The sequence below is a fragment of the Symphalangus syndactylus genome, chromosome 20, assembly GCF_028878055.3.
Source record: "Symphalangus syndactylus isolate Jambi chromosome 20, NHGRI_mSymSyn1-v2.1_pri, whole genome shotgun sequence".
Lineage (NCBI taxonomy): Eukaryota > Metazoa > Chordata > Mammalia > Primates > Hylobatidae > Symphalangus > Symphalangus syndactylus.
In genome coordinates this window covers 16,081,864-16,096,976 of record NC_072442.2, presented here as the reverse complement: position 1 = coordinate 16,096,976, position 15,113 = coordinate 16,081,864, and the positions used below count along the sequence as shown (strand labels likewise).

At 43.1% G+C, this 15,113-nt stretch overlaps 1 protein-coding gene across 12 annotated transcripts in view; it reads left to right on the top strand.

Annotated features, from left to right (window-relative positions):
- TRIM37 (tripartite motif containing 37) overlaps positions 1 to 15,113 on the top strand; it is a 117,350-nt gene that overhangs the window by 17,338 nt on the left and 84,899 nt on the right. For all 12 annotated transcript variants that reach the window (XM_055258546.2, XM_063628500.1, XM_063628501.1 and 9 more), the window contains exons 4-7: positions 3,325 to 3,441; positions 7,107 to 7,194; positions 9,964 to 10,086; positions 11,299 to 11,422. In XM_055258546.2, the coding sequence (XP_055114521.1) occupies positions 3,325 to 3,441; positions 7,107 to 7,194; positions 9,964 to 10,086; positions 11,299 to 11,422 (452 nt within the window). The remainder of the gene's footprint in view (positions 1 to 3,324; positions 3,442 to 7,106; positions 7,195 to 9,963; positions 10,087 to 11,298; positions 11,423 to 15,113) is intronic.

The window sequence follows — 15,113 nt, the reverse complement described above, 5'->3', positions numbered from 1 at the left end:
CTCCTCACTTCTTCCCAGACGATAGGTGGCCGGGCAGAGGCGCTCCTCACTTCCCAGACGATGGGTGGTCGGGCAGAGGCGCTCCCCACTTCCCAGACGATGGGCGGCCGGGCAGAGGCGCTCCTCACTTCCCAGACGATGGGCGGCCAGGCAGAGGCGCTCCTCACCTCCCAGACGATGGGTGGCCGGGCAGAGGCACTCCTCACTTCCCAGACGGGGCGGCCGGGCAGAGGCGCTCCTCAGTTCTTCCCGGACGGGGCGGCCGGGCAGAGGCGCTCCTCACTTCTTCCCGACAGGGCGGCCGGGCAGAGGCGCTCCTCACTTCCCAGACGGTGGGTGGCCGGGCAGAGGCGCTCCTCACTTCCCAGACGGTGGGTGGCCGGGCAGAGGTGCTCCTCACTTCCCAGACGGGGCGGCCGGGCAGAGGCGCTCCTCACTTCCCAGACGGTGGGTGGCCGGGCAGAGGCGCTCCTCACTTCCCAGACGATGGGTGGCCGGGCAGAGGAGCTCCTCACTTCTTCCCGGATGGGGCGGCCGGGCAGAGGCACTCCTCACTTCTTCCCGGATGGGGCGCCCGGGCAGAGGCGCTCCTCATTTCTTCCCGGACGGGGCGGCCGGGCAGAGGCGCTCCTCACTTCCCAGACGGGGCGGCCGGGCAGAGGCGCTCCTCACTTCTTCCCGGACGGGGCGGCCGGGCAGAGGCGCTCCTCACTTCCCAGACGGGGCGGCCGGGCAGAGGCGCTCCTCACTTCTTCCCGGACGGGGCGGCCGGGCAGAGGCGCTCCTCACTTCTTCCCGGACGTGGCGGCCGGGCAGAGGCGCTCCTCACTTCTTCCCGGACGTGGCGGCCGGGCAGAGGCGCTCCTCACTTCTTCCCGGACGTGGCGGCCGGGCAGAGGCGCTCCTCACTTCTTCCCGGACGGGGCGCCCGGGCAGAGGCGCTCCTCACTTCTTCCCGGACGGGGCGGCCGGGCAGAGGCGCTCCTCACTTCTTCCCGGACGGGGTGGCCGGGCAGAGGCACTGCTCACTTCCCAGACGGGGCGGCCGGGCAGAGGCGCTCCTCACTTCCCAGACGGGGCGGCTGGGCAGAGGCGCTCCTCACTTCCCAGACGGGGCGGCCGGGCAGAGGCGCTCCTCACTTCCCAGACGATGGGTGGCCGGGCAGAGGCGCTCCTCACTTCTTCCCGGATGGGGCGGCCGGGCAGAGGCCCTCCTCACTTCTTCCCGGATGGGGCGCCCGGGCAGAGGCGCTCCTCATTTCTTCCCGGACGGGGCGTCCGGGCAGAGGCGCTCCTCACTTCCCAGACGGGGCGGCCGGGCAGAGGCGCTCCTCACTTCTTCCCAGACGGGGCGGCCGGGCAGAGGCGCTCCTCACTTCTTCCCGGACGGGGCGGCCGGGCAGAGGCGCTCCTCACTTCTTCCCGGACGGGGCGGCCGGGCAGAGGCGCTCCTCACTTCTTCCCGGACGGGGCGGCCGGGCAGAGGTGCTCCTCACCTCCCAGACGGGGTGGCCGGGCAGAGGCGCTCCTCACCTTCCAGATGGGGCAGCGGCCGGGCAGGGGCTGCAATCCCAGCGCCCTGGCAGGCCAAGGCAGGCGGTCGGGGGGTAGAGGCTGCCGCGAGGCCAGACCACGCCACCGCACTCCAGCCCGGGCAACACCGAGCACTGGGTGAGCGAGACTCCGTCTGTAGTCCCAGCACCTCGGGAGGCTGAGGCGGGCAGAGCACTCGGCGTCAGGAGCTGGCGACCAGTGTGGCCAAGATGGCGAACGCGTGCCTGCATCCGAAGGAGAAAAGGCAGGCAGCGGTGGCGCGCGCCGGCAGTCCCAGGCAGTCGGTGGCGCGGGCAGCAGCAAGCCGAGTAGATTGTAGCCTGCGCCAGAGAGGGAAAGAAAGAGAGAGAGGGAGGGAGGGAGGGAGGGAGGGAGGAAGGAAGGAAGGAGTCAAGTAGAACTTTTTATAATGATGAAAGTATTCTGTGTCTACACTGTCCAGTATGGTAGCCACTCGTTGCGTGTGGCTGTCAATCACTTGAAATGTATCTAGTGTGGCTATATGATGAAATTTTACTTATTTATTTATTTTTGAGATGGAGTCTCACTCTTTCGCCAGGCTGGGCTGCAGTGGCGCAATCTTGGCTCACTGCAACCTCTGACTACCTGGTTCAAGTGATTCTCCTGCCTCATCCTCCCAAGTAGCTGGGATTACAGGCACATGCCACCACGCCCAGCTAATATTTGTATTTTTAGTAGAGACGGCGTTTCACCATGTTGGCCAGGATGGTCTTGATCTCCTGACTTGTGATCCGCCCGCCGTGGCCTCCCAAAATGCTGGGATTACAGGTGTGAGCCACTGCACTTGGCCAAAATTTTATTTTTATTTAATTTTAACTTAAAAGAGTCACATGTGGCTAGTGGCTATCGTTTTGGACAGTACAGCTGTGGATTTTGTGTTTTGTTTTGTTTGGTTTTTGAGACAGGGTCTCACTCTGTTCCCTAGGCTAGAGTGCAGAGGCATGATCTTGGCTCACTGCAGCCTCAATCTTCCTGGCTCATGTGGTCCTCCTACCTCAGCTTCATGGGTAGCTGGGACTATAGGCACATGCCACCGCACTTGGCTAATTTTTTATAGAGACAGGGTTTCATCATGTTGCCCAGGCTGGTCTCGAACACCTGGGCTCAAGCAATCTACCTGCCTCGGCCTCTCAAAGTGCTGGGATTACAGGCATGAGCCACCACGCCAACAGTACAGCTTTAGACTCAGAAGTTGAGAATTCAGTCCATATTCTGAATCATATGTTTTAGTTTAGCTTTTTGTTTCTTTTCGTAAATGACTTGTTAATGTGGTGAAAATCAGTCGCAGATAATATTTTTCATTGTGTCTTTATTTTTTTTATTTTTTAGTTTTTTAGTTTTAATAGTGTTATGGGGCCGGGTAGTGGCTCATACCTGTAATCCCAGTACTTTGGGAGGATCACTGGAGGCCAGGAGTTCAAGACCAGCCTGGGAAATATAGTGAGATTCCCGTCTCTACAAAAAAATTTTAAAATTAGCTGGGTTTGATGGTGTGCTGCTGTAGTCCCAGCTACTCAGGAGGCTGAGGCAGGAGGATCGCTTGAGCCTAGGAGGTCAAGGCTACAGTGAACCATGATCATGCCTGCTGCTGCATTCCACCCTGGGTCATAGAGTGAGACTCATCTCTTAAAAAAAAAAATAGTGTTATGGTATGAGTATTATTGTGCTCTCTATTTTGAGAAATGTATTAATTTTATAAAGTAATCTCAAATTCCTGAATTAGTGTATGTGTATGGATTTTCTCCCCAGTGCTCCACTCCAGCTACGAGAACTAGTAAATTGTCGTTGGGCAGAAGAAATAACACAACAGCTTGATACTCTTCAACTCTGCAGTCTCACCAAACATGAAGAAAATGAAAAGGATAAGTATGTTCTTAATTTCTTTTTTCAATGTTGAATGGATTTTGCCTTTGTGTTGTTTAATGACACTATATTGGTAGTTGCCTTTTAGTTATTTATGAATAAGTGGTGTTATATTTCTTGTTTTTAATTCTTTCAGTCATGTGCTGTTGCTGTTAAGTAACATATTCTTATTGTGTTTATTTAACAGCAGTTATTTCATGCCATGTATACACACAGACACCGCTCGCCCTCCCCTCCCCCAACACAGAAAGTACTTTGCTAGATGATAGGCATACAAAGGTAAATGAGACATGACTTCTGTTAACTGTTTAATGGGGACACAATGATAATACAGTGTTAAGTCATTTGAGGGACAAGAATGAATAAATGGTCTTATGTTCCATAATTGAAGAATTTTGAACATAACATAGTTGTTATGGGGAGCAGATAAAGAAAGGAAAGAGTGATGTGGCAGTGATTTGTTTTTATAGATGAAGAAGCTACAACATGGTTAATTGGTGAACACTTAGGTGTTTTTCCTCTGAAGTGGTGGGTATTACTATTTGGAAAGACCTTTTACCTCTTGTTGGGCCTCTTCTATTAGAGCCTCTCAAAAGGAATAGACTGCTACGGTTTGCTAACCTGCTAGTCTTTCTTATTTGCTGTTTGATGCCTACTGGCCTCCCCTTGCTGCAAGTGAATACAGGCTGTTGATTGAGAGAAGTTTTGGCAAATTTTCAATATTGTAAAAGCTATATTATAAATTTGGTCTTTTGGAAGTCTTGCTAAATGAGCTCCCAAACAGTATCTGATATATTTCTTCTAACTTTTATTAATTTCCCATTTTATATTCTGATTACTTATGAATTAGAAATATAAAATATAAACCTATGTAAGTGTTTTCTCTAAGCTCAGTGTCCTTCATCAATGAAATGCTTTTTTAAAAATGCAAGAGTGGGCCAGGCGTGGTGGCTCACGCTTGTAATCCCAGCACTTTGGGAGGCTGAGGCGGTTGGATCACCTAAGGTCAGGAGTTCGAGACCAGCCTGGCCAACATGGTGAAACCCTGTCTGTATTGAAAGTACAAAAATTAGCTGGGCATGGTGGCAGGTGCCTGTAATCCCAGCTACTTGGGAGGCTGAGGCAGCAAGAATTGCTTGAACCCAGATGGTGGAGATTGTAGTGGGCCAAGATCGCGCCACTTCGTTCCAGCCTGGATGATAGAGCTAGACTCCATCTCCAAAAAAAAAAAAAAATTGCAAGAGTATGTCTACTTTATAAACAAGAGAATACTTAAAACTTTTTTTTTTTTTTTTTTTTTTTTGAGACGGAGTCTTGCTCTGGCGTGATCTCAGCTCACTGCAAGCTCCGCCTCCCGGGTTCACGCCATTCTCCTGCCACAGCATCCCGAGTAGCTGGGACTACAGGCACCCGCCAACGCGCCCGGCTAATTTTCTGTATTTTTAGTAGAGACGGGGTTTCACCGTGTTAGCCAGGATGGTCTCGATCTCCTGACCTCATGATCCGCCCGCCTTGGCCTCCCAAAGTGCTGGGATTACAGGCTTGAGCCACTGCGCCCGGCCAAAACGTTTTAATTATGGTAAAATATACATAAAATTTACCATCTTAATCATTTTTTAATGTACAGTTCAGTTATGTTAAGCATGTTCACATGTTCAGCCAATCTCCAGAACTTTTTAAACTTGCAAATCTGAAACTGTACCCGTTAAACAACTCCCCATTCCTTCTTCCCACCAGCCCCTGGCATCCACAATTGTACTTTCTGTTTCTATCTGTTTGAGTACTCTAGATACTGCATATAAGTAAAACCATACAGTACCTCTCTTTTTGTAACTAGTTTATTTTACTTAGCATAATGTCCTCATGGTTCATCCATGTGTCAGAATTTCCTACCTTTTTAAGGCTTAATAATATTATATTGTATGTATATGTCACATTTTTTTTTGTCCATTCATCTCTCAGTAAAAATTGGTGTTGCTTCCACCTTTGGGCTGTAGTGAATAATGCTGCTATGACTATGGATGTTCATGTCTTTGAGACTCTGCTTTCAGTTCTTTTGGTTATGTAATCAGAAGTAGAATTGCTAGATCATGTGGTAATTCTATTTTTAATTTAAGTTTTTGAGGAATCTCCATACTGTTTTCCATAGTGACTGTACCATTTTACAGTCCCACCAACAGTGCACAAGGGTTCCAGTTTTTCCACATCCTTGCCAACACTTGCTCTTTTTTGTTTTTTTGATAGCAACCATCCTAATATGGTATGACGATTCACATTTCTCTAATGATTAGTAGTAATGAGCATCTTTTCATATGCTTACTGGAGATCTTTTGCTCATTTTTAAATTAGAGTTTTTAAAATTTATTTATTGAGTTATAGGTGTTATTTATATATTCTGGATGTTAAACTTTCATTCTTTTTTTTTTTGAGGCAGAGTCTTGCTCTGTTGCACAGGCTGGAGTGCAGTGGTGTAATTATCAGCTCACTGCAACCTCTGCCTCCCGGGTTCAAGCGATTCTCATGCCTCAGCCTTCTGAGTAGCTGGGATTACAGGAGTGCACCACCACGCCCAGCTAATTTTTTGTATTTCTAGTAGAGAAGGAGTTTCACTATATTGGCCAGGCCAGTCTCAAACTCCTGGCCTCAAATGATCCACCTGCCTTGGCCTCCTAAAGTGCTGGGATTATAGGCATGAGCCACCACTGCACCTGGCCTGTAGTTTATTTGTATATATGGTGTAAAGTAAGGGTCTGTATTAGTCTGCTAGGTCTTCCATAACAATACTGCTAACTGAGTAGCTTAAACAATAGAAATTTATTTTCTCACAGTTGTGATAGGTGTTAAGTCCAAGATTAAATGCTGGCAGTGTTGGTTTCTGGTGAGGCCTCCCTTTCTCCTTGATTTATAGATGGCCACCACCTAGCCCTGTCCTCACATGATCTTTGCTATGTGCACGTGCATGCCTGGTGTCTCCTCCTCTTATAAAGGACACCAGTCCTGTTGGATTTGGGTCCTGCCCTTGTGATCCTTACTTAAGCTTAATTACCTCCTTAAAGGCTCTGTCTGCAAATACATTCACACTGGGGGTTAAGGCTTTAACCTATGAATTTGAGGGGGGACATAGTCAATCCATAACAGAATTTAACTTTATTGTTTTTCATGTGAATATCCAGTTTAAAAGAATGTTTAAAATTGAGTTGTTCATTTTCCATGAGGGTCTAGTTTTAAATCGTGCAGTTAATCATGTGTCTTGATTATTGTTATCATTCACCACATGTAGGAAAAGTACTTGTGCATGCTCATGTAGGTATAGATGCATAATCAATATGATTATTAAGCACATGCCCAAAATGTAGTAGTACAATAGAATATATCATCTATAGTGCTGCTTGGAAATGATGCAATATATGTTACGTTTTTAAGAAGCAAATCTGTATTTTGCATGTGATTATAAAGTCCAGATCAATGAAAACAGTACTTTACAGAAAATTGTCCACATAAACTTCTTTAGCTTACTTTACAGAAGCCATAGAGTACATTTTATACTGTGTTTCTTGAGATATAATCATTTAAAATTGACCTGTTTGCCCAAGCTTAAGAATTTGTGGAGGTGATTATGTTCCAATTTTATTTAATTTATAACTTTATTTTCTTTTCATAATGTATAGATGTGAAAATCACCATGAAAAACTTAGTGTATTTTGCTGGACTTGTAAGAAGTGTATCTGCCATCAGTGTGCACTTTGGGAAGGAATGGTGAGCAGAACAAATTCAGTATTTTTTTTAAGTTAGAGGCTAGAAGGCACTGAAATACTTATTCAGATAGAAAATAGTATCGTTATGCTCTCGTAGAATGAAAATTAAAATGCATCTGCTTTCTAGACGCTTTATTAAAGGTATTGTACTTTTATTCCAGAAGAATCTTGTTTGTGCGGTTTGATGTAGGACATGGACCCCTTACGTAAATATTTTAATCTCTAACACCTATAAAACATATCCTCTATTCATTTGCAGATCTTTTGTTGTAGGATCTAGGTCACTTTTTTCGTTAAAGGTCAGTTGATCAGATGTACTGGCCAACATTTCCAATTTTAGTTCCTTTAAAATGGAGCAAGAACTTAGACACTTGTGAAACAACATGAGTGCGCCTATCTAGATCTTATAATTATTTTTTATTTTTTAGATTTTTTCCAATTGAATTCAAGAGCAGTTTTTAAAGACAGTCTACCCTTATTGAGCCTGAAGCGTTGAAGTTAGTTTTCTTAGAAGCAGCTTTTTTATTTTAAAGTCATGTTCTGTTGTTTACTGAATACTTTTTTTTTTTTTTTTTTGAGAATTTTGCTCTTGTTGCCCACGCTGGAGTGCAATGGTGAGATCTCGGCTCACCGCAACCTCCGCCTCCCGGGTTCAAGTGATTCTCCTCCCTCAGCCTCCCTAGTACTAGCTGGGATTACAGGGATGCGCCACCACCACGCCTGGCTAGTTTTGTATTTTTAGTAGAGACAGGGTTTCTCCACGTTGGTCAGGCTGGTCTTGAACTCCTGACCTCAGGTGATCCACCTGACTTGGCCTCCCAAAGTGCTGGGATTACAAGCGTGAGCCACCACTCCCAGCCTCTGAATACTTAATTAAATGATCTCCTTACAATAATAAGTACAATTGGCATAAATAGGTTGAGAATAAACACAATAGATTCTTAGGAAAAATAAGTGATGGGGGAAATGGAAGTGGGTAGGTATCTAGAGTTGCCATGAGAATTGATCATTCTGTGGACATCAGTCAGTATGTTTTACTGAGAGAGTGGCAGGCCAGATTGGTTGAGTAGAGCTCAATTCAGAGAGCTTTCTGTTAGAATTTGAATATTGTGCTGACTAGAAAAAATTAAGTTCTCACATTTAATACTTTAAATACATAGATTTTATAAGAGATAGTAGAAATGTTTTTTTCTATACTTAAAGTGAACATGTAAAAATCTACATCCTTTTTGGAGACAATAATGGGATACTTTGGCTAAATAAGACAATTCTAGTAAGAACTTATAGGAGGTTTCTTATATTAAAAATATAATAATTCTAGTTACCAATCAAAATTATTTTTAGGTAGTTAGCTATAAAAATCGTTTTTTGAGCTGAATGCAACTGGCTTTGTGAGGCTAACTTGTATCAGTCTTTTATCTCTGTAGTAACTCGGTGGGATGGAAAATGGGTTCATTGCTTTTGTTAATTTTGTATCCTGGGCTTTTTCTTCAAGTGTCTTTCTAATTCATTCAGCTGTGGTAAAGACTAGGGATTTGGTGATGAACATATCAAACAATTAATTATATACTTAATTGGCTTGATAAATTATAGGAATAAATACAGAGAGCTGATGAGGATGCATAATTATAGCAGCTGATCCTGTAAATCTGAGCTAAGTGCCAAGGATGAGTAGGATTAAGACAAACCAAGATGGGAGAGGGAAGATGGAGAATTATTATTATTATTTGTTTTGTTTTGTGTTTTTTGAGACAGTGTCTCACTCTGTCACCCAGGCTGGAGTGCAGTGGGGTGATCTCAGCTCACTCCAACCTCCGCCTCCCAGGTTCAAGTGGCTCTCCAGCCTCAGCCTCCTGAGTAGCTGGGATTACAGGCGCATGCCACCACGCCCAGCTAATTTTTGTATTTTTTAGTAGAGATGGGGTTTCACCATGTTGGCCAGGCTGGTCTCGAACTCCCGACCTCAGGTGATCCACCCGCCTCAGCCTCCCAAAATGCTGGGATTACAGGCGTGAGCCACCGTGCCCAGCATTATTATTATTATTATTATTTTTGGTTTTTATTTAAAAAAAATTTTTTTTTGGCACAGAGTCTCTCTCTGTCACCCAGGCTGGAGTACAGTGGCCTGATCACAGCTCACTGTTAGCTCTGCCTCCCAGGTTTAAGCAATTCTCATGTCTCAGCCTCTTGAGTAGCTGGGATTACAAGTGTGTGCTACCATGTGTGGCTACTTTTTGTATTTTAGTAGAGATGTGTTTTTGCCATGTTGGCCAGGCCAGTTATGAATTCCTCAGTTCAAGCGATCTGCCGTCCTCAGCTTCCCAAAGTACCGGGATTACAGGCATGAACCACCACACCTGGCTGAGAATTATTTTTTTATAAGAGGGAGTAATTTTTATAAAGTCCTGGTGGAAAGAAGTTTGAGGACATGGAAGAAGACTAGTGTTGCCTTAGAGAAGAGTGACTGGCTGATAAGGTTGTGGCAGATGATTTGGGCTGTGGTTAAAGATTTTGGTTCTTTTTAATAAGTTAATTTCTAGTTAAATGAATATTTTGCTAAAGCCTTTTATTTACAGTCTTGAAAGAGTTCCTACATGGACCAAGTGATTTTAAGCAGGCACTGGCCTGCTTCAACAAAATTAAATTAGCTAATAAGATAAAGTTCATTTGAAATATTTACCAGTTTATTAGCGTCCATAGAGTGTTACAAAGGAATGTAAATGCAGATAAGATATGTGAAAGTGTTCTAAAGCTACTCTAATTTAAATAGCATGGCGGACATACCTTTAAACCTTTGGCAGAAATTTATGAGCAACATGTCACTAAAGTGAATGAAGAGGTAGCCAAACTTCGTCGGCGTCTCATGGAACTGATCAGCTTAGTTCAAGAAGTGGTAAGACTACTACTAAAATATAATTATTTTGTTTTTAATCTGTAATATATAATAATATATTTATATAATATAAGTTAATCAGATGTTGAAATCAAGATTTTCAAGATTTGCAAATTTGATAGGCTGTACCTGTAGTCAAATCCCATAAATTTCAGAGTATCTGAGAAATTTGCATACAAAGCCCCTGGCTTGTAAGGAAGCAGTTGGAGTCAGAGAATTACCTCTTATGCAGAATTAGAAAATCAGTGAATTTAAAAAGTCTGTTTGTTACAGAGTCAATAATTAACTTATTTTTTCTTTTTTTTTGAGATGGAGTTTCACTCTTGTCGCCCAGGCTGGAGTGTAATGGCGCGATCTCAGCTCACTGCAACCTCCACCTCCTGGGCTCAAGCGATTCTTTTGCCTCACCCTCCCGAGTAGCTGGGTGCCCGCCACCACGCCCGGCTAATTTTTGTATTTTTAGTAGAGACAGGGTTTCACCATATTGGCCAGGCTGGTTTCAAACTCCTGACCTCGTGATTCACCTGCCTTGGCCTCCCAAAGTGCTAAGATTACAGGCGTAAGCCACTGTGCCTGGCCCCAGTAATTTACTTCTAAATAGCATCAGTATTGACTTGTACAGTCATTCATTAAGTTATACACTCTTTGGATCCCCAGCTTTTGGGTGAGTTTCTTTTACTAAGGAATGAACTATTTGTTATGTCCTGATTTAGAACTCCACAGAGTTGAAAGTGCAATATTTAACATTACTCTTTAGATATTATATAGGTCAAACAGCTTTAGTGAGCTATTTATAATGTTATTTCTGTGAAAAAATGTGATAAGCCCCCAAGAATGAAATACTAAGCATGTTTTTAGAATACATTTTGTTTCAAGTTGTCAGAATGACAGTCATAAATGAGGTTTATGGACCGTTTCCTAACTTAAAATGAAGTTTGTGGACCATATCCTAAATTAAAAACAGATGCCTTCTTTCTTTTACACCTTTAGGGATCAAGAACCAAGTGATCATTTATAACATTCTTTATGCAGAAAATTTGTGTTTTTGATTGCATGTCTGCCATTTTGAAATATAAGCGACTTGGGTCATTTCCATTTGGCCTTCCTCTAACTACCTTTTTCCTATTATCTATTCTTGGCAGTATTATAATGTGGTGCTTCTGTTTTTAAAATTTACCCAATTAAAATTATTCTTACTTGTTTATCTTCTAGGAAAGGAACGTAGAAGCTGTAAGAAATGCAAAAGATGAGCGTGTTCGGGAAATTAGGAATGCAGTGGAGATGATGATTGCACGGTTAGACACACAGCTGAAGAATAAGCTTATAACACTGATGGGTAAGTGTTTTTGTATGCTGCTGGGGTACCTGGTGCTTTCAGCTTGTTTGAGATTCAGTCTTTGAAGAATAAGGGTGGTGATCCTAGGTAGGAATCTTGAGATTTTAGGCAACTCCATGTTGTTACAATTTAGACAGATAAATGTTTGACTTGTATTTAGAAATGATAGGAGAGAAAAATTTTCATAGCCATTTGGATGAAAATCCAAGTTTTCATAGCCACTTGGATGAAAATCCTAATGGCCAGTGGGCATCATTGTTAGGTAGCTTTTTCTCCAAATCTAACAGAATTCCTTCTACTAATGTTCCATATCCTTTCCATCCATTTTCATTGGGGATGAAGAAACTGACATTTGTAAACATCAGCATCATCCCCTGCCAGCTTTTTCTTAGAGATTTAAAGTCTCAGCTTTTGATTTCTAGTAGGGTTCATTTTACATATGCTTAATTATATTTATTGCTGACCTTTTTGCTTTTCAAAGATTCCTTCATTCTTCTTTGATTGTGGAGCCTGGTATTAAATTTTAAGTAAGAATTTGATCCAATGCTATAGTTTGTTTTGTTTGATTTGTTTTGGTGATCTTAGTCCTTCCAGTGTTTTGCTGACTAAAAACCAGCTTTGCATTTTTTATCATAGTCCAAAGTGAAATATATATACTTTAAATAAGGTGTGAACAAATAATTTTTTTTTTTTTTTGGCTATCTTCATTCTCCAAGATATTAGCCATGTCTTTGTGTCATCCAAAATAATGATTTTATCCATTTTATTTTTAACTTTTTAAAAATGAGATGCAAATATCTTTGAGTTTGTATATTTGTATATCATTTCATGAATTGCTTTTCTACTATAATCCTATACTATTTAATATCTGATTTTTAGTTTTTTTCCCACAGACCAAGTAGCAAATAGTCTTAAACAATCATTCTTCTAGTAGTTAGATTGGAAAGCACAGTTCATCCCCCCAGTGGAGCAATTAGACAAAACCTGTAGGTATTGATTATACCGGCCACAATGCCACTTAAAGATTTCATGTAAATGAAAATCGTAATTGTTCTTAGATCCTCAGTTGCAGTCATACATGTAGGTGATCTTAGTTTTTCAGAACTCTAGATAATATTTGAGATCCCTTTAAGTTCATTAAGCCATGTAGAGTACTGGATGTTGATACGTATTAGGACTTTAAAATTGAGGGGATCTTGACTGTTGATGTGACCTTCAGTCATAGCCAAATAAACATTTGCATGTGGTCTTGTTTTTCTTGAGTGAATTTGTTCATTGCTTCATTTATTTGATTGAATCAACTAAAAGTCATATAATACCACAGTACAGATCTCTTAAGTTTATTAATTTTACTACCTGTATAACTGTGAAATAACTTCCCTATCCAATAACTGAACTTGCCCTGCTTTTGTGGCTTTCAAATTATTTTTCATTATGAAAAATTATAATTTGTGATTTCCAAGGTAGCTTTTATGATTAAATAGGATTCTTTCTAAGGATAAGAGGTGGGGAAAAGGATATTTTCAGGGTTAGTATATCTTTAGAATAGTCTCATAAGCCTCAGATTTTTAATTCATACCATAATATCTGCCACTAATTTATTATTATTATTATTATTTTTTGAGACGGAGTCTCGCTCTATCATCCAGGCTGGAGTGCAGTGGCACTATCTTGGCTCACTGCAACCTCCGCCTCCCGGGTTCAAGCAATTCTCCTGCCTCAGCCTCCTGAGTAGCTGGGACTACAGGCACGTGCCACCACCCCCAGCTAATTTTTTGTATTTTTAGTAGAGATGGGGTTTTGCCGTGTTGGCCAGGCTAGTCTTGAGCTCCTGACCTCAGGTGATCCACCTGCCTCCGCCTCCCAAAGTGCTGGGATTACAGGCATGAGCCACCACACCTGGCCTCTGCCACTAATTTTTTTTTTTGAGATGGAGTCTCACTCTGTTGCCCAGGCTGGAGTGCAGTGGCACAATCTTGGCTCACTGCAACCTACGCTTCCCAGGATCAAGCAATTCTTCTACCTCAGCCTCCCAAGTAGCTGGGACTACAGGCGCGTGCCACCACGCCCTGCTAATTTTTGTATTTTTAGTAGAGACAGGGTTTTACCATATTGGCCAGGCTGGTCTCAAACTCCTGACCTTGTGATCTGCCTGCCTTGGCCTCCCAAAGTGCTAGGATTACAGGCGTGAGCCACCACCCCCGGCCTCTGCCACTCATTTTTAAGTTTAATTATGTATTGTAATGTTGTCCATGGGCTGTTTTAGGATTGTGGGATGTGGTTATAGTAGAAATTATGTCTGATAATATTAGATTCTAGCTAATACTGTAACTCTTTTGCAACCTAAAAGTTCTAGGCTGAGGCAGGTGGATCTCTTAAGCCCAGGAGTTCAAGACCAGCCTGGGCAATGTGGCGAAACCCCATCTCTACCAAAAAAAAAAAAAAAGAAAAATTAGCCAGGTGTGATAGTGTGCTCTTGTAGTCCCAGCTACTCAGGAGGCTGAGGTGGGAGGATCGCTTGAGCCTGAGAGGTGGAGGTTGCAGTGAGCCGAGATTGCGCCACTGTACTCCAGCCTGGGTGACAGAATGAGACCCTGTCTCAAAAAAAATAAATAAAAATAAATAAAGGCCGGGCGCCTTGGCTCATGCCTGTAATCCCAGCACTTTGGGAGGCCGAGGCGGGTGGATCATCTGAGGTTGGGAGTTCGAGACCAGCCTGACCAACGTGGAGAAACCCCATCTCTACTAAAAATACAAAATTAACCGGGCATGGTGGCACATGCCTGTAATCCCAGCTACTCAGGAGGCTGAGGCAGGAGAATCACTTGAACCCAAAAGGCGGAGGTTGTGGTGAGCTGAGTTCGTGCCATTGCATTCTAGCCTCGGCAACAAGAGTGAAACCCCATCTCAAAAAATAAATAAATAAAATAAATAAAAGTTCTACCTATTAAATGTTTTTCCTTATCAAATAACACTACAGATTGATAAAACTTTTGCTGTCCTCATGGATGTACTTCCAGGTTTTCAAATTTTGGGTTTACAAAGAAAATGGCCTGATTTGGTAAGCAAACCTATCTTCTTTTTGTTTCAAAACATACAAAGCACTTTCTTACTTTTCTATAAGGATAATTTCTGTAATGATAATTTTTTTGTTTGTAATTTGAGACAGGGTCTCACTCTGTTGCCCAGGAAAGACTCCAGTGGTGCGATCAAGGCTCATTGCATGACTGCATGCAGCCTTGACTGCTTGGGCTCAAGCGATCCTCATGCCTCAGCCTCTGAAGTAACTGGGACTGCAGGCATGCACCACCACTCCTGGCTAATTTTTTATTTTTTTGTAGAGACTGGGTCTCACCATGTTGCCTAGGCTGGTCTCAAATACCTAGGCTCAAGTTATCCTCTTGCTCTGGCTTCCCAAAGTGCTGGGATTACAGGCATGAGCCATGGCCCCCAGCCAGTAATAATTTGTTTATCTTTTTCTGTCTCCAACTTTTTGAGACTATTCACTTCTGTGGGCATTTTTTTTTTTTAAACAGGTCCTTGTATATTCACAGGACAGACCTTTTGCTGACATTTAACCTAAAAATCTGGCCCACTTTGTATTCTCTTTTAAGCCACAGTTAAATTTGGTGAAAAATCATTTCAGAATAGCTGATTGAATGAAATTCATGTTATTGCTTCTTCCCAAGGG